Source organism: Echeneis naucrates, chromosome 12 (assembly GCF_900963305.1).
Source record: "Echeneis naucrates chromosome 12, fEcheNa1.1, whole genome shotgun sequence".
NCBI lineage: Eukaryota > Metazoa > Chordata > Actinopteri > Carangiformes > Echeneidae > Echeneis > Echeneis naucrates.
The window spans coordinates 18,491,298-18,518,877 of record NC_042522.1 but is presented as its reverse complement, the minus strand read 5'-3'; the positions used below and the strand labels follow the sequence as shown (position 1 = coordinate 18,518,877).

At 42.9% G+C, this 27,580-nt stretch overlaps 4 protein-coding genes across 9 annotated transcripts in view; 2 read left to right on the top strand and 2 right to left on the bottom strand.

Moving 5' to 3' along the window:
- The window catches only part of pde8b (phosphodiesterase 8B), a 34,106-nt gene extending 29,431 nt beyond the window's left edge, over positions 1 to 4,675 (bottom strand). For 2 of the 6 annotated variants that reach the window (XR_003841309.1, XM_029515184.1), the window contains exon 1: positions 663 to 944. Coding sequence is in view for 5 of the 6 variants with exons in the window: in XM_029515184.1 (XP_029371044.1) it covers positions 663 to 944 (282 nt within the window). In the remaining variant the exon portion in view is untranslated. Of the gene's footprint in view, positions 1 to 662; positions 1,285 to 4,141; positions 4,220 to 4,320; positions 4,503 to 4,601 lie in introns of those variants that run through there. The other 4 variants (XM_029515185.1, XM_029515187.1, XM_029515183.1 and 1 more) reach the window with 4 other exon arrangements.
- Positions 4,676 to 10,118: 5,443 nt separating this feature from the next.
- crhbp (corticotropin releasing hormone binding protein) lies at positions 10,119 to 13,168 on the top strand. The gene is made up of 7 exons (XM_029516123.1): positions 10,119 to 10,205; positions 10,294 to 10,387; positions 10,479 to 10,636; positions 10,779 to 10,989; positions 11,945 to 12,090; positions 12,467 to 12,584; positions 12,674 to 13,168. The coding sequence occupies exons 1-7, from the start codon at positions 10,125 to 10,127 to the stop codon at positions 12,826 to 12,828; spliced, it is 963 nt and encodes a 320-aa protein (XP_029371983.1). The 5' UTR covers positions 10,119 to 10,124; the 3' UTR covers positions 12,829 to 13,168.
- Positions 13,169 to 17,986: 4,818 nt separating this feature from the next.
- On the bottom strand, positions 17,987 to 20,255 carry s100z (S100 calcium binding protein Z). Its single transcript, XM_029515889.1, has 3 exons — positions 20,241 to 20,255; positions 19,982 to 20,154; positions 17,987 to 18,374 (listed from the first exon to the last, which is right to left on the bottom strand). The coding sequence occupies exons 2-3, from the start codon at positions 20,120 to 20,122 to the stop codon at positions 18,219 to 18,221; spliced, it is 297 nt and encodes a 98-aa protein (XP_029371749.1). The 5' UTR covers positions 20,123 to 20,154; positions 20,241 to 20,255; the 3' UTR covers positions 17,987 to 18,218.
- A 5,909-nt stretch (positions 20,256 to 26,164) lies between these two features.
- On the top strand, positions 26,165 to 27,485 carry ch25hl2 (cholesterol 25-hydroxylase like 2). Its single transcript, XM_029516386.1, has one exon. It carries the CDS (start codon positions 26,165 to 26,167, stop codon positions 27,062 to 27,064), a length of 900 nt encoding a protein of 299 aa, XP_029372246.1. The 3' UTR covers positions 27,065 to 27,485.
- Positions 27,486 to 27,580: the final 95 nt, after the last annotated feature.

Below are 27,580 nucleotides of genomic sequence, written 5' to 3'. Positions count from 1 at the left end.
CTTTGCTACAAGACACAAGAGTATGAACGACACTGACACCTGGGAGAGCAGATGATGAGAGAGAAGGCATAGAAGTGATTTCAGAGACTGCTTCACCCTTCTAAGGTCACATTTGTTTCAAAGTTGTTCTGCAAGTAACATCTGAACACTGATTATTCAGCATACAATATATAACATTTAAAGTCTGGATTATAATGCACTTTACCACTGATTTAGGTGTTTATTCATGTATTTACCTCTACTGTGGCCACTTATGGGTGGAGGCTGTTAATGATAACACAACAGCAGATGTCTTAAAAGGAGAAGTTCTGACTGGATTTGTGTTTGTAATCACATCACAGTGTGATACAAAACATTTTAGCACCTGTAAACGTTAAAGTGAAGCCCAATAAATCAGAGAAATGTTTCACTTGACAGTGTTTTTATTGTTACATCACCAGGCTGCCTTTCATTCAGCAGGACGAATATTAAAATGCCATTCATACATGAAATTACAGCCAGTGTCTCAGCTAATGGCTGCAGAGAGACAGTGAATGAACCGGAGTCAGAACCGGGCCTCTTCAGATGACTAACAAACAAACAAACAAACACACACACACTGCCTCCTAACGTGCCCCCCCCCTCACGACATGGTGCTGATGCTGATGCCTCGCCTACCGTACCTTGACGCTGGTGTGGCTGGTCTGCGTCTCGGCCTCGATGCGGATCTGCCCTCCGCTGTTCTCCTTCCGATCGCGGTACGAGTTGTTCCGCGAGTGCCGGCTCTGGTAGGTGATGACGGAGGGGATGGACTCGGCCGCATCGGTCTTGATGAAGAGCCCGTGGAGCGTGGCCGCGGTGCCCTGGGAGATGGTGGTGGTCTGGTGGGGGGAGTTGGACTCGTCCGAGTCCCGGCAGTAGATCACCCCGCTCTGAGAGACGTGGATACTGGGAGCGCAGCCCATCACCTCAGCGGCGCGCCTCCGGACTCAGATCCCGGAGAATAAACACCGTCCTGTCCGTCCACAGCTGCCTGCTTTCCCCGGGCATCAAACCGCTCTCTCCTCCACACACCTCCGTTCGGGCACATCAAGGTGGAGGGGGGAGGCGCAGATGAGTGTTTAATTCATGCGTCCTGTGAATCCGGTTCCTGCTCAGCCTCCGCTTCACTGCGGGATCCTGGATTTCGACATCATGATTTTCTGTCTCCGGATGAAGATCCGGATCTATGAGAGCAGCCGGACTAATGAATCCGAAGAATAAACGGACTAAACCACCTGGCTGCTCTTCATCACCTCTTGCTTCATATCCGGCTTTGTGTGTCGGCTCATCCTGTGTGACTTGCTCCAGGCCTTGGAGAGGAACTGGCTTTATGAAATCTCCAGTGTTTATTTAAGTTATTCTGCATGCTGATCATTGGCCACAGCCCACCTCCCCCCCCACCATCTCTCCCCTTCTCCCTCTTTACATCACACTGACATTATATCACTTCTCTCTCTCTCTCCATCATGACCTTCTGGTCTCCCCAGCGTCCTGTCCTGGACTCCAGGGTCCAGCTCCTCAGAGGCCCGAATTAGACTTTGATGAAAATATAAAACACACTTTATTCAGATTTCATTATACCATCTGATATTTCTTAATTTTGTTGTCTCAACTGCTTGACTGTGTTTGGATGTGGAGGGTCTGACCTTCGACATCACACCTGTAACCCAGCTGTCAGGTAATATTTAGGGGAAGTCAGAAGCAAGGATGAGAACTAATACAGATAAGAAAAGAATGAAACTGATGGTTGATGTTATTATTGATTAATCAGATGATGTGATTCTCCTTTATTCAACTGTTTGAATCCTGTTCATTCCCTGAATCCTGAGCTGCCATCGTTTATCTCCTTATTTTGAGAATAATACTGATGTTACTATATTTGATAATGAAAAGTAGAGTGCCCTTTGATGTGAAAACCTTAAAATTAATATTGTTTAATTTTATAAAAACAGAAATGAAATAATCATTAAAATAAAGTTTGATTAACTTTTATCAGTCAATGTTTCAACTATTCTATGGCACTTCATGCTCAGTCATAAATTGCAATTAAAAGGTTTATGAACATATTAATTCTTTAACTTCTGTTTTTTTAACATTGGTCCTTCACTGAACTAAATTAGATAGTTATATGTGCAAATAGAGTAGCAAGAAGCGCACAAATGCACACTAACTACTAAATCATGAGTAAATAAAAACAAATATACACAAACAAGAATACTGTAGTAGTGGTAATGCTGCAGGGATATTATTACTAGGAATTTTTAATTAATTGTGAAACATTCCCTCAGACTGCGTAAGAACCTAACGTCATCTGTTGTTTTGAGCTATGATATTGTGGATTAAACAATTAATCCATATTCAACAACAACAGCAGTAGTTTAGGTTAGATTTAGACCAAATAGCCTATTTAATTAACTCACTCAGGAAATAGTGACTGTTAGATGAAGACCAATTAAGAAACACATTAGTAATGCAGTGAACTTTTCTTATTGGTACTACGACTTGCTACTGTGGAGGCCAACGACAGAGCAAAGCTCCATCAACCTTCCAACCATCATCCAACAGACATTAATACAGCTCCTCCGTGCTTGATCAACCCGATCCCTGCGAGGGCGGACCCTTATTATACTTCTGGTGGACACAAACTTGACTCCAAATGTATGCTAATGTTGCTCCGTGTCTGCCTGATGTGTAAATAAGTGAAGATTTGCCCCATAGCGTTTCAATATTTAGCAAAACATCTGTGTAATGTTCACACTGACCTTCTGATAAGTCATCAAATCTGTAATAGTAAAAGTTGACTAGTTGATTTTCCACACACTTATAGCTCATAAATGAATGACTTATTAACCATCACTAAATTTAAAAGAATACTTGCGTGTATGAAGCATTTGGAAAATATGCTGTCATTAAATAAAGGGCAGGTATGAATCATCTTAGGAAACAAATTAAAAAATTAAAGCCTGTCCTTAAAAATGCACACTTTACTATGAAAAACACTTATATCACTTATTACCTCCACAGCCATCCGCTATTCTGCAAGAACTGGCAAAGCTATGACTATTAGTTACACTGAAAAAACAATATCAGGATTATACGGTTTATGTGCTCCTCCAAGTCTCCCTGGTGACAAGTGTCTTAAAAGTAAAAGCTGGAAATAAAGTCCCAATATTTTCTATAATGCTAACATGCACATGAGAAAAACCCCGCTGGTCTTTTTGTATTGTGCTTTTACTTTGCCTATGCAGGAATTTTGCTTCCCAATTGTACTTCTGCAAAATAATATTCCATCTTCTTCTAAAATAAGGGACCAAAATACTTTCCACAATGCCTGTGTTCAGTAAGAACTGCTGCCTGTGTGGTTATTTGTGTCTGAGAGCAGTATGCACAATACATCTCATTTAACATGCTATAAAATGATCTCATGTTGAGACTGCAGACAGCCCCCTTGTGGCAGGCCTCACACATTTTCAACTGAGGCTCAATCTGTGTTACTTACCAGCACTCTATAAAAACCAGACTCAAATACCTTCAGACATGTCGACAGGTCACTATCAGTGCAGCCTGATTATCTCCACTACTCTCTCTCTCTCTATATATATATATATATATTTTTTAGGTTATAGCACCAGTTTTATTTGGGCAGCCTGGCACATACCACAGATATATGAAATTTCAGTGAGCTCACAACAGCCATCCACATCTACGATCACATAACTATATTATGTTATATATAACTAATAAATCAGCCCTTTTGACCTGGTTAAAACAAATCATACGAATGAACGGCCCTTTTTAAAGTTAAAGCCCCTGTAGCATATATATATATATATATACACACACACACACACATACACACACACACTGTGTGTGTGTGTATATAAAGTGCAGCTGGGGGACAAATCAACTTATAATTAGGCTCTAAAATAATAGTTTTCCATGACACACAGAGCTTTGTCCACTTACTGTGCTTTAAATGACCATCATGACAGATAGGTTACAGGCATGTGGTTTGGCTCTGTGTGCTTTAACTCAGTGTTTCCGTTATTATTAATTTCTTTTTCAACACTTGAAAAAAAAAAAAATACTAATAATATTTTTAAGTTCAATAAATTCTTACCTTTCCGGGTCCATTGGGAAATGCAGCACTTTCCTCTGTTGACAGTCCACTCATGTCTTTAAGCCACGATGATCTGTCCTTCAATGTGAAATGAAAATAAAGTGAATTTCACACAGAACACAGCGGAAACACAGAAGTACACGTTAGTCTGGAAGTATCTGCCGGGGTCCCGCTGGTACCGAGCGGGCAGTTGGTCGTTCTCGGCCCCTGAACTTCCTAACCTCCGGGCAGCTCCGGGCAGCTCCGTCGGGCTCGGTGTCCGGGCGGCCCTAGTGTCCTCACAGAGCAGGCCGCCATAATAATCCTCTTCATCCCTCCATTTCACCGCTTTTCACCGGCGAACCTCCAACTTTCTACCCCTCTGCGTTAGTTAAAATATAAAATTAAGTTACAACAATAAAGCAGATTAAATCATTTTAAGCGTTTAAGTGTTTAAATACAAACTCAGCTGAGTACTTACATTATGCCAAATGTTTATTAAAATGAGAAAATGGCGAATTTCGTCATTTTTAAACAGGTAACGGTCGGTCGCAATTAGTCGCAGGTGAATGGCGTCATAACGCCTCTTGTGCGCATGCGTCATCTTTGAATTTTGCGCACAGAAACGGTTGAAGTCGCATTTTTACAAATTTCAAACCACTTTTTTTTTTTTAGATTTACTTTTTCACACATACTTTGGTTTTAATTGGATGACAGTTTTTTTGTCACCGAAAATTATCGCAGAAAAGAATCTACAAGAGTTTACCAACTTCACTTCCGGCATCAACAAATAGATTTTTTTTTTTTGTTTTTATGCAAAGATATGTCTATGTTTTTACCTATTTGGATCCACTGAACTGTTGGTCAGTTTTTATGGATGATGCAGCTCCTGATAATAATCAGTTCAGACAGATTAAGAGCTCCCAGCCCTCCATCACCTGCTCCACTTGTTTTGGATATAAACTGACTCCAGGTAGAAACAGCTGAGACTTAAACTACCAAAACTGTTTCAGGAGACCCCCAGCGGCTATATTTACATACTGCACAGATAATGCTTGCAGTACAACAAGACCTTTATGTAAAACAGCAATATTTTTAGTTTTAAAGTTAGATATGCGATATTCAACAGCAACAGCCACAACTAGAAAATGTACTTTTGAAGTTTCAAAGGATATATGGCCACAGATAAAGCAGAAGGTCCATTTAGTATCAAGGTTTGTCTTTGTCAGACTGGCTTTTAATCCTTCCTGTCCAGTTTCATCAGCTTTCAGTATGCTTCCCTCAGGCTGAGCCAAATTCAGAACAAATACGTAAATACAATTAAATTTATTACTGAGGATTTCTTTTCTTCTTCTTTTGGGCCATTTCACTTGTGTGGCTCCAGGGATTTGAATATCATATGGCTCTTTTGTCCAGACAAAAATATCTAGCAATCTGATTGATCACCAAGAAACCTTGTAGTGACGTTTATGTTCCCCTCAGGATGAACTTGAATAACTTTAATCTTCTAGCTTTCATTGTGGCGCCATCACCACAGCTCAAAATATCAATTTGTCTGAAATTTCCCTCATGACTGACTACGATAAGGGCAAAGCCTCTTTAGTGCTAATAAGTAAAGTGTTAGCAGACTTTTGTGATTGTGATTGTGGTAAACATCCATCCACCATAATATAAGTATAAATTAATATAATTCTTCATCAGTTTCGATAAATCCAATTGAAACTATCTCTAAAAGTCCATCTTTTCAGTGCAATAATTCCTTTATGTTAAATTGATTTTCTCTGGCTCCTCTTTTTGGAGGTCAGAGGTGATGTGGAGAATTTTGTGTGTAACAGATCTGACCCTCAACAAATTTGAAACAGGTTTTGAAACGTTATTCCTGCAGGCGCCTCAGCCAGCCAGCAGGTGGTGTGAGAAGTCCAGCACGTTGGCTTCAGCTCCACACAGTCTATTTTTGAAAGACATCCTTTCTTTTTGTGTTTATTTTTATTTTTTTATTTTTTTATTTTTTTGCATTGTGTGAAAATGGAAGATGCACAGGTGTTGGAAGGAAGGAAGAAAGAAACACAAAAAGCGGCCGACAAACACTGTTCTTCTTCCTCCAGGTAACAAAAGCATCAGATTAATATTACAACAAAAAACAAACATGACATGCAAAAAAATATGTTTTTCATATTGGTCAGCAATCATCCAACAACCGAGAGGGGAGACTCTAATGTAAACTGCTGGGTGGAAAATCAAACAAGCAAAGAAAAATCCTTTCAGAGTTGTAGACAAATATTTTTTTGTCCAGCAATAAAACAAATCGTTAACATCAGCTGTTGCTTGTCCGTCAAATGTATAGTATAAATTTGGGGAAAAAAAAAAAAAGACTTTTCATGGAAGACAAAAGATGCCCAATGCGCTCTTATCCTGTTTACCAGGAAGCTGGATTTTATTCTCTTCTGCTCAACTTGCAAGATTGTGTAGCTTACCCTGTTATGACATAAGCAGGCGTTTGTTCCCCTAAATCTGAATTATCCACGGCTGAACTGAATCCGTCTTACTCACACACACACAAACACACATTATACAGACTGCTTATGTTACATTTTCGTGGCTGAAGGAGGCTTTCACAATTGTTTGTGTGTGCGCTTGCTGTACGTTTGCAGTACATATGTATGTATTTGTACGGACCTTTCTGTCATCCATCCATCCTTTCACATCAGAGTTCTCTTTAAACACGGTGTACGTCCACATCAAGAAACAGCTTCATTCATTTGCGATTAGCTTGTGGATATTTGTTTGTTTGTGTTTGTGTCAAAATAAGCAACACAAAAGTACAGTAAAAGGCACATCTCACTCTTTAGCTACATGATGTTGCCACATATTACAAAGGTGTCAGAATCTAGTTTTTACATCATTCTGGTGCCCATTTAAACGTATTTGTGTCAGTTTTAACTACCACAGATGAGGAAAAAACCTACAGGGCACGATGGTGTTGCAGGATAGAAGTGATGTGCTTACTGCCATGTGTGTATTGCACCTGATAGATTTGTGTCAGCAGTCTGTAACAGGATGCTTATGCTGCACACAGTTGGCAAGGCCAGGGGATAGACAACAGGGGCCCATCAGGAGGTGACTACTGTACTATTTACACTCCATGGCACTGTGTGTAATATTAGAACTTAATGTGGTTAATGTGTAAAAAAAGAAGAAGATAAAAACACACCACTGAGTCATATTCTCTAGATGGTTAAAATGGTTAACTGGTATTAAACCAATATTTTAATCACCAATTTAAGGATTTTAGTCAACAGACATCTAGATGTTATGATATTGGATCATTGTTGACTTTGTGATGTGACACAAGCAGCTCAAATGTACATTTGAAGTTTCCTCACACCCCAAACAAAGAACCAATAATTCTTCAGTTTTAGCTGGCGATATGAAATGCAATTTTTGTGTTAGCTCCTGAGAACATGGAAACACCAGGGACAATCAAGATTTATGTTTTCGTGTAATTTCCACTAAGTGCCAGGGCTGTTTGTCAGTGTCAGAGGGGAAGATAGAGGACAAACACAGTATCTCAGCCATGAGCCTTCAACACGTTCAGAATTCATTTGAGAATACTGCTGCGTCTCATCTGTGTTTATTTGTTTACATTTTTAGTTGTTGAGGTTGGGGATCTTTTTGTATCAGACATTCATGAATTCTGGTGGTTTTTGTGATTTTTCCTGACTGATACTGAACAGCAGTTCCACTCACATTCATCACGCATCGTTGCGTTTCCCCCTCCTGACTTTATTTGCATCAGTTCAGCTTCTGTGATTCATCTGCCTGGTCACGTAGCCGTGTTTCAAAATCATCTGGCTGCAATTATCCAGGTGATTGTGCTTGGATAAATACAAAAAGATGCAGATTTGTACTGTTGGCTGTAAAACTAAGATGCCTGATTGAGTTCAACCAAACATAAGTGATGCTCTTGCCATGTGGAGGCATTTTTATTAAATAACCAAAATAACAGATTTTGCCAGAGTGGACATTAATTATATCAGAGGCTGCTCCTCTAAAAGATAATGTCCATACTCGCTGGCGACAGTCGGATTTGATGGAGCCTAATGAAGCATATCCCTGGTGCTTAATGGTCTGTGCTGCTCAGCCCGACCTCTCAGGGCTAAATCAAAAGCTCACTTTTGATGTGGCTGGAATCTTTATAAATTCACTCAGAGGCCAAACAAAACACTCCACGCAGATGGTGACGAAGAGACAGGAGTACTTTTAATGGCTTTCAAAAATCACTCAATGTAGGGTGGTAAATGAAAAGTGTGTCCTGATATCAGTTTTAGCTCTCCGCTGTTAGACCAAAGTGTCATAATCACAGCAGTAGACTGGTGTAGGGTTAGGGTTAAGGTTAGGGTTAGCCCTTTTCCTTTCTGTTGTCTGTTTAGGATTCCTCCCGCCCCGTAACTGGTTTCTATATCCAGAAGCTCCTACGTGTACTAAAATGAAATGAAAGCCACTGAAGAGGAAGATGTGATTTTAAATCCAGTTAAAACGATAATATGCTCAGATCTTTGAGTAGATATTTAAAGATCATACAGTTTCTCAGTCTAAGTCAGTTTGTCAGCGTGACCAGTGAAAGTTTAACCCTGAACGGGAGCCGGACCGACTCTCTTTGCCTCATCTGAATTGTCCGACATCAATACAGAAAATAAAACCATTTAAATTAATTTTTGTATAAAGAGCAACACTTCAGCGTTCAGCCTAAATGATGCAATCTGCCCCAAAGAGTCAGCGAAGGCGACTTTAAAGTTGTCAGCATCTGACTGGGCCTTTTTCATTCATTTTGTGTAAATATGAATTAGTTTCTCATGCCCATAAATAAGCTAATTATGCTTTATAGATGTGGTTTTAATAGAAGCACCACATGACAATTTATTTTTGCATGATGGGAGAAATTAGTCTTCATAATCATTAACAGATCATGTGCTTAGTTTGTCATTCACATTTCATGTTCATCGAATATAAAAAGATGAATCGTGATATTTTTCAGTAACTCCCTCTAAATAAAATCAAAAATAAGATTGAGATTAGCGTGCTGCGTTAAAGCAGCTTAGTGAGTGAGCGGCGGGTGTGAAGTGACCACAATAAAGTGTCACTGCTCAAACACACACATCCCACATCTGGATCTTCTTTTCCTCATCTTATCCAAAGCAAATCTTACAGTCTCAATATTTCTATAGATATCAAATATGTTATTCCAGGCTGCACATCTTCAATTTTATTTGATCTGAATGTGGCTGTTTCTCTTAATTGTGCTCACTGTGGCTCTGAAGAAACCTGATTTAATTCCACTCCTGCATACAGATACAGACCAATGACATTAAATTCTACCTTGACCTTTGACCCCATTTGACTAGTGTTATTCTAATGATAAATACTGTAAAAGTCAAACGAAACTAAAGCCATTTATCCGTCCCATTCACTTTCTTTAATCCAAATGATATCATAAAATAAAATAAAATGTCAGGTGACTATTTTTAGACTCAATTTTAATAACATTTTACTTTGACCTTTGACCCTGGTTGTGTGAGTAAAGCTGCTGTTATTCTTACCAGATCCACGAAGACATATAAAGTGTAGTTTAGTCTTTTTCTTCTTGTTGATAGTTTATTTTTTTGATATTTTGTCTCATGAAGCTGCAGGAAAAGGTTGTTCAATAAACAGGTAGTATAAAAAAATAAAAGGTGACAGAAGTAATAATCAGTGTTTGATGCTGATCACTCCCCACCTTTCACTTCTCTCTCTCTTTCTCTCTCATCCATCCTTTGCTCTCGTCACAACCGCGCAATTGGCTGGAACGGGAGGGGCAGATGGAGAAGGGGAGAGGGGGTGGTGGTGTGTGTGTGTGTGTGTTTGGGGGGGTCCACGGTGTGCTGACAGCAGCCATGCCGGGTCGGTCCTATAAAAAGCGGCGCAGGTCGCAGCGCAGCTCAGACTTCCTCCGCTCAGGTGCGCCGTCATGGAGCGCACCTTCCGAGAGCAGCTCTTCTTCCTGGTCCTGTGTCTGTCCGTGCCCAAAGGAGACTCCAGGTACATCCAGGTGAGTGCCAACACGTTAGCACAACATTTCAAAGCTGCTGTTAAACTTTGTGTGTGTGTTTTCATGTACACGTTCGTGCCTTCTGCAGAACAACGAGATCTCCAGAGATGAGCTGTACTCGTTTTTTAACTCTGAGCTGAAGAGGGAAACACCTGAGCAGCTGATGTATCGCAGACCTTTACGTAAGTCAAAGGAAGCCTCAGCTGCTGCAGGAAATCATCACTTTGTGCAGCTTTTATTTGTCTGACTGAGGGCTGTGCTGGTGTGTCTCAGGCTGTCTGGACATGGTGGCGGTGGAGGGTCAGTTCACCTTCACTGTGGAGCATCCTCAGCTCAGCTGCGCCGCCTTCTTCATGTCGGAGCCCACCGAGGTGATCTCTGTGGACTTGGACAGCGTGGACATCGACTGCAGGGGGGGGGACTTCATCACGGTAACAGCCCGTTTTCTTCTTCTTCTGTTTAATTCAGGCTGACCTCCTGCTGTGTGACATTTACAGCCGCTGAACTCTGAGTGGAGGAGAAGCTGAGTTAACAACACGACAGCACGTAAAGCTCTCCTTGTGTCCCATGAAGGTGTTTGACGGCTGGGTGATGAAGGGGGAGAAGTTCCCCAGCTCCCAGGACCACCCGCTGCCTCTGCACGAGCGCTACGTGGATTACTGTGACGCGGGCTCACCGAGGAGGAGCGCGCGCTCCTCTCAGAACGTGGCCATGGTGTTCTTCCGGGTCCGCGGCACCGGCAGCAGCTTCACCCTGACGGTCAGGAAGCACGCCAACCCGCTCCGTGAGTAGGGAGGGGAGGGGGAGGGGGGGTCGGCCTCCTGCTGAGTTCAGTCAGTTTAACAGGTCCGACAGGAAGCGAGCAACAAGCACAACACAAAGTTAGGGTCTGTGTCTGTGACGTCATGTTGGCTGCACGCTCCACCGGAGAATGACCGAATCCACCCTTCCTTCCTTCCTCCTCTCCTCCATCCTTCCCTTTTTCATCCATCCTTCCCTGTCTCCTCCATCCTTCCCTGTTTCATCCATCCTTCCTCCTCTCCTCCATCCTTCCTCCTCTCCTCCATCCTTCCTCCTCTCCTCCATCCTTCCTTCTCTCCTCATTCTTCCCTCTCTCCTCCATCCTTCCCTTTTTCATCCATCCTTCCCTGTCTCCTCCATCCCTCCTCTTCTCCTCCATCCTTCCCTTTTTCATCCATCCTTCCCTCCTCTCCTCCATCCTTCCCTCCCTCCTCCATCCTTACCTCTCTCCTCATCCACCCTTCTCTCCTCCATCCTTCCCTCTCTCCTCCACCCACCCTTCCCTGTCTCCTCCATCCTTCCCTGTCTCCTCCATCCTTCCCTGTCTCCTCCATCCTTCCTCTTCTCCTCCATCCCTCCTTCTCTCCTCCATCCTTACCTCTCTCCTCATCCACCCTTCTCTCCTCATTCTTCCCTGTCTCCTCCATCCTTCCTCTTCTCCTCCATCCTTCCTCTTCTCCTCCATCTCTCCTCTTCTCCTCCATCCTTCCTCTTCTCCTCCATCCTTCCTCTTCTCCTCCATCCCTCCTCCTCTCCTCCATCCTTCCCTCCCTCCTCCATCCTTACCTCTCTCCTCATCCACCCTTCTCTCCTCATTCTTCCCTGTCTCCTCCATCCTTCCTCTTCTCCTCTATCCTTCCTTCTCTCCTCCATCTCTCCTCTTCTCCTCCGTCCCTCCTCTTCTCCTCCATCCTTCCTTCTCTCCTCCATCCTTTCAGCCTGTAATGTAATCTCCCAATCACCAGAGGGCACTTACACTATGGTGATCCCGCAGCAGCACAGGAACTGCAGCTTCTCCATCATATATCCTGTGGCCATCGACATCTCTGAGTTCAGCCTGGGACACTACAACAACTTCCCCAAGGTGAACACAATCACACACCTGAACCTGAAAACGACTCACAGCCAACATCTGCAGCTCTGTGGACGCTCGTTAGCTTCCTTTATCTCATTATTTTTGGGTTCACTCTCAACAGAGTGTCACTTGCTCTTGTGTACTTGATGTTTTTGAGTCATGTTAAGTGGAGTTTAAAGCTCAATTGGACTCAAATTCCCTGATTCATACTTCTGAATTTCTCACACTCTTTCTGAACTTGTGGGAGTGAGTGGGGGGGGGGGGTTTAAGATAAAAAATAAAAATTACTGTGTTTCATTTCTATCCCTTTCACTCGTATTTCTCTGTAACACTCACAGATCTCAAAGATAACTTGCTGCTGATTTCATTGTGTTGATCTCCACAGAGGTCCACGCCTGGATGTGCAGAATCTGGAGATTTTGTGCAGCTTTTGGGAGGAAATGGCATCGACACGTCGAAGCTTCTGCCCATCACAGACCTCTGCGTCTCCTTCACCGGTCCCAGTGAGTACGCCCCGACTCTTCCTTCCCTTCCTTCCCTTCCTTCTCTCCTCACGCTGAGACTTTCTCTCTCCCCCTCCGCCTTCCTGCAGCTCACATGAAGATCGGCTGCGACAACACCGTGGTGAGGATGGTGTCCAGCGGGAAGTTTGTCAACCGGGTGTCCTTCAGCTACCGGCTGCTGGACAGCCAGGAGGTTCAGACCATCAAACTCAACAACGTGGAGGATTTCTGCTTTAACAACTGATCCCATCCGGATCATTAAAGCCACAAATAAATTGAAAACATTATTTTATGAACAGCAACAGATCCCCCCGGTCAGGAATAAGACACAGTAACAGCGATATTATCCAAGTGAATCTCCACTTTTCTTCAATAAAGCGTCATAACTTTTCTGTTTGGTTGAACTGCCTTTGTTTTTTATTTTTGTGTTCCGTATACTTATTTATTAAGTTGACCTCATTATTGTGTTATTTTTGGGTTCACAGTCAACATTCTTGAAAAGGAATGGTGCTAAAATGAATGTTAACTTCAGATTATTTTTGCCGAGAGTCGGTTCCTGCGCCGGGCGACACAGTCAAGTGTCAGTGTCAAGATAACTATCTCATTGCCATTATGCAGTTAAATTTGTATAAAACCTTTTTGTAATAAAATTATTCTGCATGACAAAGCACTCATCTGTGGGCTTGTTCTTATTTTGACTCCGCTCATAAACACAAAAATATGCTCTTCCCATAAGGATGCTGTAGAAATAATGACTCCAGGTGTCATCCTGCCGAATATTTATATAATAATTTCATGCTCTGTTTGACCACATTCTGTTTTACTACACGGCCTCTATAAATGTACATCTATAAATAGGACACTGCCACTCCGATGGCTCAGGAAACTCCTGCAACTATTCCTGTCTGCTCTGAGCACCGCTCCGTTAAATTACTTTCAATTCATTAGTTTCAGAGGAAGGACACATATGGGAGGTGTTTACTGCTCCACCTTTCACAGGCAGGCAGGTAGAAATACACTGAAGTGGGGCTGATTTTGAGTCAAATCTGAAAAACCCCAAGAGGTGGATCAAAAACTGCAATATCACACCGCTTTAGTTCAACATGACAGTAATGAAAGCCTTTGAGATGATCTCAGATCAGGTCTTCTTCTGAACATCATCAGCAGCCCCCCCAGATGTGGGGTGATGTGACTGTGATGACTGCCATCAGTTCAGTGACCGCAGCAGGTGATATCTCTGAAAATAATGGCTTCAACGGCGCAAAGCAAACGGGGCGAGCGGTGATTAAAGGCCTGCAGGTGTATTATCACTGACAGGCACCTGCAGCCGCAGCTGGTGATGAACGAGCGTGAAATGATGACGCCCGTCTCTCCAGCAGGAATCACACTTATTGTCGTGATAAGCGCCTCCAGTCGTCTTTCACTCATTTGAATTTGAACAGTACAAAAGAAGGAAATGTGCAGGAAAAGGGGCAGTTCTTTAAACTCTCAGAAGTTCTCAGAAATAAAATCAGGACGTTATGAGAAAATTTAAGGAGGTGAAGGGAGGATTTTCAACTTGGAGGTGAAGCTGATTTTTTTTTTTTCTGAGAATTTTGTGCTTATCTTTGTTTTTATTATTTTATAAACACAGATTAAATTTAAATTCTATGCTCCAACCCCCTGAGGAGATTCAACGCCCAGCCAACATATGCAGCTTCTGTCTGCAGGCCCAAAGCCTGCTGATGTCTGGAGGAGGAGTGTTGTGACTGCCAGGTTGATTGTAATGACGACGGTTCTATTGAACTCCTGTTTTCCTCCACAGGCGGAAAAAAAGACAACAACAATCAAGCATGACATTTAGATGTGGCTTTTCTGAGCGGAAAATTATCAATAATTTGTTGATCACGCAGGAACCCAGAACAGATGTAGAGTACAAATCATCATCATCACCACACCACTGTTTTCCAATGAGTCTGAATCTCATTTTTAACGAGAGAGATTTGGATTTTACTCCTTTCTTTTCTGTAGAAAATACATTTCTGACGTTTGTTGAGCATCTATTCATTGAATGAGAGTTTTAGTTTTTTTTTTTTTTTTTATGCTCAGATTTTGAGCTTGCAACATAAATCAACAGAGTGCAAACGGCCAAGAAGGCAGCAGGTGACGAGAAACAGAAAACACAACGAGGTGACAGGCTGCAGTTTCTTACATGTGTGACGTGGAGGAGGAAGAATACAAATACTGATCTGGTCTAACGGGGAACCAGGACCAGGTGTGTAAGTGAGCGGAGGAGTTCAGGTGATCAGAGGTTACTGCAGGGCAGGTCAGTTTTACAGAAAATCTTTGGTTTTAAATGATGCTTTGGCATCCAGCCTGTGAGTTATCTATAGAACTGAAGAATTAAAGAAAAGGATTTATAAATAACTTCATTTAGCTTTCTCGTTTCTGTTCCTGACATGAAGTCCACCTGTAATCTGTTTTCTTCCGGCGTTTTCCGCTCCACAGGAGACATTTTTCAGCCGGTGTCTTGTCGTTATTCCCTGAGGAATAACTGCCTCATTTTCTGGAGTGAAGCAGGCTTCTGGGGAGAAATCTATCCTCGTCAGGTGCTGAGCTCCATAAGACCATCACAGTCCATCAGTCGATGAATGACGTTCAGGAAATATTTTGAGATCCATGTGACATCTCGCACCACGCAGAAGAAAATAATTAATATATTTGCTCAGCATCCACTTGTTGGCAGATACATAAAGCATTAATTTCTGATATCATTATTATAACAAACATTTATGAGGCCAAGTTTCAGTGATGAATTGGATTTTTCTTTGTCCTCCAGCTTCATTTAAGTTTAAAATTATAAATATATAAAACTAACTGACTTTATGTACCTAACTCATAAAGCAGACATCTTTAGACTTAAGCTCTTCATCTCTTTCAGCTTCCCTTTCCTTCTGAGAACGAAGATTTTTCTCTCTTTTGTAAATTTTATCAGATTCATTCTGACTGACTGACTTGTGTTTCTTTTTCATTTCTTTGTGTGTTATTCATAATTTGATACTTTTATTATCAGCTATTATTCCTTCTCTTCTGTGCCATCAAGTGTATTTATCAACCGTCGATAGAACAAAGTCCACATTGCGTTCAGTTTCCACTGAAAATAAACTCTCTGCTTCTTCTTCTGTCAGCTGTGAGCACGACACACACACAGACACACAAAGTCACTCCTAATGAGGAATTACGACACAAACAGTGACGCACAAAGTGACGAAAAGAGACAAAAGACAGCATGTGGGAGATGACAGCTCCAGGCACATTTTAAAGACATTGGTCAAAGGTAGCAGCTTTTTTTTTTTTTTTTTTAAATCCCAAACAAACATGTAAACGTGTTTTCTTTCTGTATTTGTGAATACACAAAGTCTCCTGGTCCTTTTCCTTCTGTCTGTATAAATCACATCTGGATGTTTTTTTTTTTTTTTCTGCTTCTGCTGCTCAGCCTTTCTTCAGTTTTTATGTCTTTCCCATCTCTTGATATCTCCTCGTCCCCCTCCTCTCTACACGACTCAGTCTCAGCGTTTCTGTCTCTGACTATAGTTTATATAAGATGGAATAAACTGCTTAATTTTATGTTTAGTTTAGTTTTGCTCCTGAAACAAGAACTGAAATGTTGTTTATTCGCCACGCTAAGAGAACTGATAGACGGCCGGTGACTCAAACTTCAGGATCAGCAGGAAAAGTGCTGAAAGACGTTTCATTCACAGCCAATAAATGAATAAAGAGAGCAAATCACAAGAGCGGGAATATAAATATCCGCGTTTAAAAATGATCAAATGACACTTATGATTGATTGCAACCTTTTTAAAACTGAACAAAAAACATAATTACTGAATGGCGTCCTCCCAAGAACGGGGATGGTGGGTGATTAGCCTGCCCCATTACAGCCAATCACTGCCAAATTGCATTGTAACGTTTGAGGACTCATGCAAGCGCCATCTGCGCGCATAAAAGTGTCACACTGGCCGCCGTATTTCTGTTTCAGTAATTTTCCTGCACGTCACGGCTCAGAATGTCACTGCAAATGAACTGTCTGCTTTGGTATTTTGGGACGTGCAGAGGAAAACCCTGAGAAAACACAGCTTCAGTCTGCTCTCTTGTCCTTCCCAAGGTGAGAGGATCAGCGTCTCTGCCCGAGGCCGGGAAGCGTCCGGCCGTCTGTCTGTCTGTCTGTGCTGATGGACGCAGGCGGGCGGTGCACGCTGGGAACCTTCGTGCGTCATCCAGACACGGTACGCGGTCATTTCCCAGAAGGCTTTTGTGATGTCCGGCCTGCTTTCACACAGCCACTTCACAAACATCAGCGTGCTTTATAAACGTAAAAGAAGAAGAAGAAGAACAGCTTGGTGTTTTCCTGACACAAACTACATCCACTAAATGATTAATAATAATAATAATTCAGGGGACGACTCCATTGGCGGGAAACAGGAGTCATATTGTATTGAAATCTATGGGAAAATCCTCACTTCTCCGTTAGTTTATGAGTTTATGGTCTCAGTCTCTAGTTTAAAGTCTTCAATATAGCATGATGTTGATTTGTTAAATGATGCTCCATTAAGAAGGAAGCAGACCAGGAAGAAGCCGATTGATTGAGGGGCGGGGCTACTGTGTGATTAAAGTCTGTACCAGCCAATCAGGAGAGAGTACAAAACAGGTCAGATCCACGTTCACTTCTAAATGTAGTTTCTAAAACAACAAAAAAAACAAGATGGCCGACAGACAACTAAAAACCAAAGGGTGACGCCACCACAGAATTAGCGCCCCCTCAGGTCACAGTCACAATAACCGTCGTCATGGTTCGTCACTATGGTCAGTACGCCGGTCACTATGACCTCATCGTGAGGTTCGGTTGCTAGGCGACATGTAGTTGCAGCAGGCGGGTTAGGTCGGACGGAGGGAACACGTTCGATTCCCACGCGACATGACAGGATTAACGTTGTATTTATAATCCATGACTGTTGTAACCATGACAACAGATAACATCTGAGAACCAACCAACTGGTGTTGGTGGATTCAGCCGGTCTAAAAACGTAACCATGACAACCAGGGTCAACCACCATCCTCCCATCAGAAGGCGGGTTTGTCACGCTTTGTTTACCGGTCAGAAAAATTCACTTCTCCCACTTTTAGAGGATAAAGATCTTATTTATTAAGATTTATTTCAGTTTCTTTTAGCTTTTACACAATATCGTTTTCAGACATTTATCGGTAAAGCATTGAATTTCCTTTACACCAGCTGGGGGGGGGGTTCACCAATTTCACCAAATGTTCCCCAGTAAAGTCTGGGACAACGACAGGAAAGCAAAATATTATAGATATTAAACATTTGAGATTTACAATCAGACAAAAGGGACGGTGAGATGGGAGCTGTTACGAAAAACTACAGGAAAAAGAAAAGAAGTTGTCAAGTCACAGTTTTAGGTGACGAAGGTGTTTAAAAGGTGAATGTTGCTGAACTAAAGATCATTTTGGAGTAAAAACTCGACGTTACTCCAAAGTGGAGTGGGAAAAAAAACTAACTCTGGTAACGCTGGCTGAAGTTCGTCATTTTCTGTCTAATTGTCTACATTACAGTTTAGGGTTGCTTGTTTGTTTTTAACTTTACTTTTTCTTCTTTTTCTGCTCTTGGAAGAAGTCGTTGCAGGCGACGGTCAGCGCGGCCACCAGCACCACAAACTCGTTGAAATCCACCTCGTTGTCTTTGTTCGAGTCCAGGTCGTTCATGATCTTCTCCACCAGCATCGGGTCCTTCTGGGACTGGAAACCGAAGCAGAAGCAGAAAAGAGCGTTAATCCAACAGACCTGCGGTGTGATGGACAGGTCTGGAGGCTTTCGGCCTGGTTTTTTAATGAGAGACTGGCATTTCATCTCCCCGTTTGAGCAATTAAAACTACATAATATCAGTCTGTCCATGCAGGATGGGCAGCTGTTTGATTGATTGCTGTTGAGCTTTCTTATCCACTCAAGGCAAGTTGAGAAGAGAGCAGAGCGATGCTTCTGTTAAATGACCCGTGAGCCGACTGCACAGAACATTTATGGCTTTGGTCATTTCCTCTAGGATTAAGAAAAGGAGACATAGCTTTCCTTTTAAACTCTCAGGCTGTGTGATCTTTAAGTCGTCAAAGTTGCTTTCAGCCGCTCGTCCCTCTCATTAAAGTCCAAAGTTAAAATGAAAAGTCACTCTGCACTGAAGGCAAACTCAGACGGGATTAATTTCATTTGGAAAATATCCCCAAACTCCAGAGTCAGTTTGTGTTGGAGGGCAAGATGGCGACTGACAGAAAGATCTCTTTCTGGAATTCATGACCACAATTTTATTTATAAATCTGTGATCAACATCCAACATCACTCTTTTCTATATTTGTATGAAAAACAAAATAAAATAAAAAATGTACAAACTGAAAAATGAATAAAATATTTGACATTATTAGAAAAAGTTTCTAACTCTAACCCAAACCGACTGAATTATGAAAGAAACTAAAATATATGACAAAAATAAATTGGTGTTTTTAGCTGTAAAAGCATGAACATTTTCTCAGGCTGTAAAGTAAACGACAGTAAATAATAATAATAATAATAACTACACAAAAAATAAAACGCAGCTTGTGGTTCCAACTTTAAATGTTCACTTTTTCCAGCAGGACTTAGTTTCCGTCGAAGGAAACGAAGGGTTAACGTGGCTCTCAGAGGAGACTTTGGCCCGCGGCGAAGAGATGACATCATGAGGGCGTCTATATTTGGAGACGATATGGGCCACCGACGATGATGAAGGTGAGGATGATGATGTGTGAGCACCTGAGGCTTCACATCCGCATGAGGGAGGACAAGAAGTGAGAAGGAAAAGAAAATATGTCCGAGAGCGTCGGAGATCTTTTGACCGCTTTGCTGACACGTTTGGTCTCAATCATCTGAAATCTCAGGATTGCACTCGGTGCTATCGTGCTTTTTACAGACGCCCTTATCTGTGTTCTTCTCCACGTCTTTTATTTCCCACCATGCTACCAGCAGTTTCACTTTGATGGTAGGATGGCAATCGATGAAACAATTTTCCACAAACAAGGCCAGAGTGCTCTTTTTTAAAAAAAAAAAAAGAAAAATCTAATTATCTAATTTCATTTTTGATCCAAAATCATCATCCAGATCCAAAAACCACCGAATTCACTCAAACTGGTCATTCATTAATCCAATACAGGGAGATGTTGAGTCTCTGAAGCCCCAAAAAATTCCCACCAATTACAATCATGGCTGACTGCGATGACACTCGTGTGTCCACAACCTTCTTCAATAAACAAAATAAACAAGTACAACAACACCACCGAAAACAAACCAGCTAGGTAAGATAAGGCTGAAGGAGCGGACTTTACCGTGAGGAAGTCGGTCAGCTCGCTGTTCAAAAGCTGCTTCAGCTCGCCCTTGTTGAGCTTGTATTTGTCTCCGTCGTTTCCAGAGTAGTTGTAGAAAACTGATATCAGCGCGTCCATGGCACCCTCGAGCTGGCTCGGCATTCTGCTGGAAGGACGGCGGCTCTGGCAACTTCCTGCAAAAGGAGCACGCTCCATTAAATCAATTTAACGCCGCTCACACAGGATGGATGGTGTGTTTGGCGGGATAGGGAGGTCTTACCCGGTTAGAGTTCTGCACCGATGTGACCAGAGACGTTGGCGGCACAGCTTGTTTATCAGGAAGTGAGGGGACGCCCTCCATTTCTGTGGTGATAATTAATTCCACAGGTGAGACGGCCATGGCAACCGTCTTCCTCTGCAGCTTTTAATCAATGCCGTCAGGTGAAAAACAAAACATGCACCAGTGTAACCCCGGAGGCCTCGGGGGCCTTCGTCAAAACCCCGAGAGGCTCGCGGGCCTTCGTCAGCTCGCACACCCCTGAAGTTTAGACCTGTCTGACAAATCTCACCGGCGACCACACGGACGTGCTAATCGCTAACAGTGCTAATGGCGCCTTTTTGCAAATACTTCCCGCTTCAATCGATTGCAGTTATCTCAGTGCGGGACCAAGGAAAACATGGCTGCCACAACGGCGACACAGCGCTGACATCACTTTGTGCTATTTTAGACTCCATTTTGTTTTCTGTGTGGTGAATGCTGGTTAATGAGAAACAGCACGATGGAAAATATCAGCTGGATGAATTTTCTCAGGGGACACGACGGGTTTCCACTTCTGTTGTCTTTTTACATAAAAGTAATGAATATTCTTTCAGCTTTTCTGTTTTATCAATCACAGGCCAATAAAACGCTCCGGATTCTGTCACTTTCACTATTTAACCCAAATTTGTTCTTTACTTTACCAGGTGATATGAAACATCCCCTTAAAAGTCAGCTGTCAGCTGTTTTTAGATGAAAACAAAAAACTAATCACGAACCTGGTGATTATTTATTATTCCAAATTAAATTAGGGAGTATCAGACACTGAACTGAGTAGATGTGAGCTATTTACATGTTTTTACTTGACATTTTTTAAATCTTTCAAATGATGGAAAACGTTTCACAGTCAACCAGCTTTGGTTTAATTTTGATATAAACACAACAAAAACATTATAAGTCACTGTTTGAAATAATCTCAACGGTTTAATCTCCCTTTATCTGCTCTCACAATTTGTCAGTTATCTTAAGATACCTTATCTTCACTTAATATATCTTATTTGATCTTAGCTCATCTTATTTTAACTTAATATATCTCACCTCATTTTGACCTGTTTTATCTGAAACTCATTTCACCTTTTCATGCCTTATCTCAAAGCTGTGACTTGCTTGGCTTGTTTCTCTGCTCATATTGTAGGTTTTATTTTTAGCTTCATCCTTTGTCATTTTGTGTCACACACACCTGATTGTCCCTCCTCTGTCACTGTGTCAGACCTGACAGTGGAGAATAACAGACTATCTATTCTATCTATACCTGAGGGACACCGTGGTTGTCAGGTGTGCGCGCAGCTATTCTTCCACTCGCAGCGAAGGACTTTCCATTTGTTAAGGTGATGAAACTGTTTCCCCTCAAAGCTCAACAAGGAAACCTGAATTATTTTAGCTCAACAGAAAACCTTTTTTTTTATCTAACTGTATAAAATCTATTATGCTGAACATTTATTTATAACATTAAAAGTGCTGTGTTACATTTTTACCATCCATTTATCTCAATGGTACATGTCCCCCCTCTAGAGGTAAAAATCTGCCCCCAACCGATTATACGTAATATTTACAACAACAATCTTATTTTTTAGGAAATACCTTTCCTCTGACTGAGTGTGTCTTTTATGGGAGCTTTTAAAAACCCTGCTTGATGAAAACCTCACCTCCTATCTACCTGACAGATGATGTATTATTTGAAATGGGCTCGTGTGCCCTCGGGTCCTCTGCAGCATCTTCAATGTCGCTGCAAAGACAATCTGAGATGATGCAGCCGTCGTGTTTCGTGTCGGAGCGCTGAGACGTGCTGCAGTGCAGAGAAAGTGACTCAGGAAACAGCGAGAGGTTTTTATCTTCTGCTGCCGAACCTGAAATGTTAAAGTGTGAAGCTGTAAGTTCATCTCACACACAGTTTGTTTACTTTTGCTGTTGTTTGCTGACACAGAGGCCACTTTAACCACCAATGAATCAGTAATGTAGTCATCAGTATCAGCTCTGTTCTCCCTGCGTCTTTTCTCAACATTCTTAACTAAACTGATTATATTTGCTCCTGTTTTCTTTTAAAACAGCGCCTCCTTCATTCTTCAAGAATCCCTTTCTTGTACGATCCTGCAGCTTTTTAACAGATGCAACACTTAAGCTTTAATGACGTGACTTCTTGTCAGTCTGCCGGATGAGTGAATGTAAAGTTCTATTAATCTAAACATTCACACTGTCTCACCGTATTCCGGCTTTCTGAGGCTCTTTGAATCTCAGTGAGTGTGCACGCTGTTGTCTAAATAAACGTGCCTTATCTTTGGCGCAGACCAAATGATCTCTGTGTTTAGTTGACATTCCTGATCCCCAGAGGATGACTCTGACGCTGACTGACTGACTAAATGTTTGGCCTCTCGCTCTGAGGTGATGCAGATGAAGATCCTCAGACTTCTTCTCTGGTTTGCCAACTACTGTTTTTTATGATGAACGAAGATTTCCTCTGCTACTCGTCGGCTGATGAAGAAATGTTTCACCAGCTGTCAGAGGAAATCAGCCTTGCTGATCTTCAGACTCCATAACCTCAGATTCCTCCACAACCTTTGAGCTGCTGGCCGAGACTCGGGCGTGTGAGGAGAGCGTCTCGGCCTTCTCTGCGTCAGGGCTTCGGGCTTTGTGACGCCACGTGTGAACGGTGAAATGGAGGTACGAAAAGAATCCGCCTTCAGGACCAGAATCATGTCGGAGCCCATCAGCAGGTGCTGGAGGAGCTGGATTCTGAAAAGGGTCTGAAAAGTGAAGGCAGTGCTGTTAAAGCGTCATTTAATCTAAAGATCATCAGGTTGTGACAAGGAGTTGAACTCTATGGGAAAATAATCCTACTTCTCCCTTGATCTATTTGCTCCCTCAGTAAAAAAAAAAAAAAAAAGTTTATGGGCTCATTCTCTCCTTTAACGTGTTTAGACAACATGAGGGAGATGGTTGGATTAGGGGGCGTGGCTACGATGTGATATATTTCCAATTATATCTTTCTGCTTTCAAAAAAAACAAGATGGCGGCGGCAAAATTACAAACTCACTGACGGGCAACGTCACGTTTACTAAGCGTAGAGTGGCTCTGAATGCCGATCATGCTGCTGCGAGCTGTTTACCAGAACAAGTTGATCGCCCACTTTTTTCCGTCCGCAGTGTTTCCTGACCGCTGGGCCGGAGTCTCACACCTTGTCATTGTCTCCTCTGACACCTCAGTGCTGCACTTTAGTGACGGGGGGAGCTCCACTTCCTGTTCCACTTGTCTGGAAAGTGGTGATGCGAACCCAAATGTGCCTTGTGATTGTCACAACGCTCTGAAGCAGCTTTTTCTTATCACTTGTGACAAAAAGGCCGACGGCTGCCGGATTTCCTGACTCAGTCAGTCGGAGGCCTTCTGCCTTCAGCTCGCAGTTATTTTTGACGTCTGCGATTATCACAGTTTTTCTTCTGGGTCAGAGGCCGCCGAGTTTCCATTCTGTGTTGAATCTTGTATTTTTAATAAAATAATCCAGTCAACACCAGCACTGTTGTGAACTGTGTGTGTGTGTGTGTGTGTGGGGGGGGGGGGGTTCATTCTTTGTGCGCTCTGTCGTGTTAAACAACATATCTGAGTAATTTAACCGGCTGCTGGAGCTTTTCCTCAGATTCACTGAGATTCCTCTTCAGTCTTTGTTTTGTGTTTTTGGTAAAGACTTGACCTTTACTGCCCTCTACTGGCTGATCAGAGACACTATCTGGGAGTGTGTGCTGTCAAATCGGCCCATCAGAAACAGGATGTGTGTGTTTTAATGTGCTACTTTCAGTGCTGTGTCCAGACAGCCAGCTTCGTTTACACCACACTTGTTTACAGTTCCTGCCTCTTCCTGTTTATGTTACACGGTACAGAGTCACGCTGACCTTTCTGCCTCCGTCTGAAAAGTATAAACGCCAACAAACTGTGTGCATGTCCATTCAGGAAATGCCAGACTTTAATTTTTTACCCGAAACAAAAACACCAGAACTTAATACACCTCGTGTTGTCGTCATTAAGAGCATCTCATTTCTCAGTTGTTTGTTTGTTTGTTAATCTTCCATAAAGCAGATTTGTTTAAATTCAGAATCTACGGCCTCCATTTTGAACTGTCGGTGTTGAACGAATCTACCTGCCTCTGAAAACAGATGATTCATCACTCTGTCGATCAGACGGAGGGTGAATAAGTTCATTTGTCAAACTAGTTCTTGAAGCAGATTGATTGAGCTCATCGAGGCCCGTGTGTGTGTGAGTCTGGACTACAGCGATGTTGATGTGTTCGGGTTTTCATACAACGCACAACATCTAATTCAAGGACACTTCTGAGATAAAACTGGATGGGAAAAAGGGACGGACATCTGGGATGAGGTCTGGGAATAATCCAGGCTGGGAGTCGAGGTCACATCCGGAGCATCACATCCCATCTCCCCACCTGTTACACAAAACCACAATGAACTAACAAACCCCAGTGATGCTCACACACCTCAAACTTTTTTCTCGTTCTATCTCAAAAGATTAAAATATATAAACGAGCCAATTAGAAATCAGTTTGTCTACGTTATGTGTTGTGTAACATTATGTCTATCTTGTGTTATTTCATATAATGTTACATTATGTTGTGTTTTTATTTTGTGTTACTTTATGTTTGTGTCAATGTTAAAGTTATTTAACGGCTGCGTTGTGTTACGTTATATAATGTTCTGGCTATGTGATGTCACATTGCTTTCAAGTTACGTCCTTTTGTTATTTTGCATCACGTTTGTGTAATGTTATGTTACAATTGTGTTATAGTTGTGTTACTTTAAGTTACCTTATATTTGCATTATGTGTTATTACTTTATGTTATTGTGTTGCACTTTGTTGTTTGTGTTTTGTGTGTTATGTTTCATTATGTGCTGTTACATTTTCAAAATAATATGATTGAAAATCATAATTGTGGTGCCTAGTGAGATGTTGTCATGGTTCTCTGGTGTGAAACTACATGTTTCATTGTGCGTTCTTTATGTTCTTCCTTTTTTTTTTTTAACCTGTGAAGCACTTTGTGTTGCGCTGTGCAGATAAAGTTCGGTTTTATTTGATTTTGATTTCATTTCATTTTGAGCAGGAACGCAGCAGTTAAAATCTGAATATGGAGGACGTGGAATCACATGATATCGTCAGAACCTCAGCTCTCTGCAGAATGAATGTGCTCCTCCATGGAAACGAGAGCTGCGGTCGCCGCTCCAGTTGAGCTCTTAAAAATGAAATCTTAGCAAAACAAAGTCAGACTGTGCAAAAGGCCAACACCCGTCCAACATCAGACAGGAAGGGCTTTTGAATTGTGTGTCATTTGACAGCTTGTGTATGATTGATTACTCTTCTGGACTCATTTTGTGCTTGTGTGTGTGTCTGTGTGTGCGACACAGAGATGCAAAAGCTGATTGCTAACATGTCGGGGTGGGAATAAAGAACACAGCCGTAATAAATGTATCCACGTAACGTTTGCTCTGATGATGTTAACAGATCGGAGGTTTGCATTTTGTGGATGTTCACCAGTAAGCGGAAGCTCTCCCTCCACGATCTGGGTCAAAAATGAGTGCTGCTGTGGCCTGGCTCCTGAGTCCTGGCTGCGGTCCTTGTGCCCATGAGAAAGAGCCTTTACAGAGTGCCTTCTTTTAAAATGCAGGGGGGTGGTGGAGGGGTGGAGGTGGGGCTTGAATATACATAAGAGGCTAAGACAGTCCGCCGGTCCAATTTGGCACGACATCACCAGACAATTTGCTGTTGCTTAACCTACAGGAGGAGGCTGATTGGGTCCTTCCTTTCATTTAGAGGCTCTTTGTCTCTTCAGGGGTTTGCAAGAAAAGAATCTTCTTGGATCGGCCCTCTTCTGGAAGAGAAACGCTGCGTTAGTGATGAGCACAGGCAGGTTACTCAGAACTGAGGCTTTATCTTGGATGTCGGATGTGGACAACGTGACTGGGGCCCAGTCCCGGGACTTGGTCCTGCAGCCTGTGTGGGACTATCTGCACCAGAACCACCACGACCTCCTGAGGAGCCCTCTCTTCCCCGTGGTCCTCTCCGTCTCCACCTACTTCTTCCTGGTTGGTCTTTACACCGTGCTGGATCTGCTGGCCCCCACCTGGCCCTGCATCAACCGCTACAGGCTCCATCCTGACAGACCGGTCACCTGGCCCAACATCTGGACCACGCTGGGCGTCACCGTCTACAACCACCTGCTGTACATCTTCCCCGCCGCGGTCGCCCAGTGGCTGTGGAGGCCGCCCACCCCGCTGCCCCCCGAGGCGCCCACTCTCTGGAGCTTCTTCTTGGGCATCCTGGGCTGCATGATGGTGTTCGACTTCCAGTACTACCTGTGGCACCTGCTGCACCACCGGGTTCCCTGGTTGTACCGCACCTTCCACGCCGTGCACCACCAGTACAACCAGCCTTTCAGCCTGGTCACACAGTACCTGTCCGGCTGGGAGCTGTTCAGTGTGGGATTCTGGGCCACGGTGGACCCCATCCTGCTCCAGTGCCACTGCCTGACAACGTGGGGCTTCATGGTCTTCAACGTCTACGTCTCCACCGAGGACCACTGCGGCTACGACTTCCCGTGGGCCATGCATAACCTGGTGCCCTTTGGCCTCTGGGGCGGTACGCCCAAGCACGACGCCCACCATCAGCGGCCCGGCACCAACTTCGCCCCATTCTTCTCCCACTGGGACTGGCTCGGGGGCACCCACACCGTGCCAGCTCCCACCAGCCAGACCGCCACGGGGGAGCCAGACGAGATGAAAGGCAGAAAAGACTAAAGAGCCGAATTTTTTTTATCTCCCATTGACTGTGCCTCTTTTGTACCTGCTAAGATCTTAGTTCTCTCTCCGCTCTCCTGCAGGCCGGTTCCTCTCTTTCCTCTCTCTTCTCTCTTGTTGGTATTATCAGCTAGAATCACTTTACTTTGAAATGCTCCCCTGCTCTCTAACAGCTCATGGATCTCTTCCGCAGTTTAGCAGCTGATTGTCACTCTAACATTTCTTTTCTGGTAAGTTGTTGTGAGATGTAAGTTGTAAGAATTTTACCTTGAATTTTGTGTTTTTCATAGATTATCCTGCACTGTTTTGTGTGTGTGTATTGTTACTGCGTCTCCAAGTTATTCTCAGGTCCTCTCCCACAACTTGTGTGACACGTTTTTGAGCTACTTTGACAAAATAAAAGTGAAGTGGTCCTGATTGAGTCGATGGTGGTCGATGGCGTGATCTGTCAGAGCGATTACACACACTTTAGCACGTACAATCTCCCTCTCTCCCTCCTCAGCACCGAGCCTCTCA

Excerpts from the sequence above, each read along its gene's own strand:
- crhbp (XM_029516123.1), top strand. The coding sequence starts at position 10,125 with ATGGAGCGCACCTTCCGAGAGCAGCTCTTCTTCCTGGTCCTGTGTCTG. Across the intron at positions 10,388-10,478 it reads GATGTATCGCAGACCTTTAC|GCTGTCTGGACATGGTGGCG; the intron begins GTAAGTCAAAGG and ends GGTGTGTCTCAG. Across the intron at positions 12,585-12,673 it reads CGTCTCCTTCACCGGTCCCA|CTCACATGAAGATCGGCTGC; the intron begins GTGAGTACGCCC and ends GCCTTCCTGCAG.
- s100z (XM_029515889.1), bottom strand. The coding sequence starts at position 20,122 with ATGCCGAGCCAGCTCGAGGGTGCCATGGACGCGCTGATATCAGTTTTC. Across the intron at positions 18,375-19,981 it reads AGCTGACCGACTTCCTCACG|TCCCAGAAGGACCCGATGCT; the intron begins GTAAAGTCCGCT and ends TTCGGTTTCCAG.
- ch25hl2 (XM_029516386.1), top strand. The coding sequence starts at position 26,165 with ATGAGCACAGGCAGGTTACTCAGAACTGAGGCTTTATCTTGGATGTCG.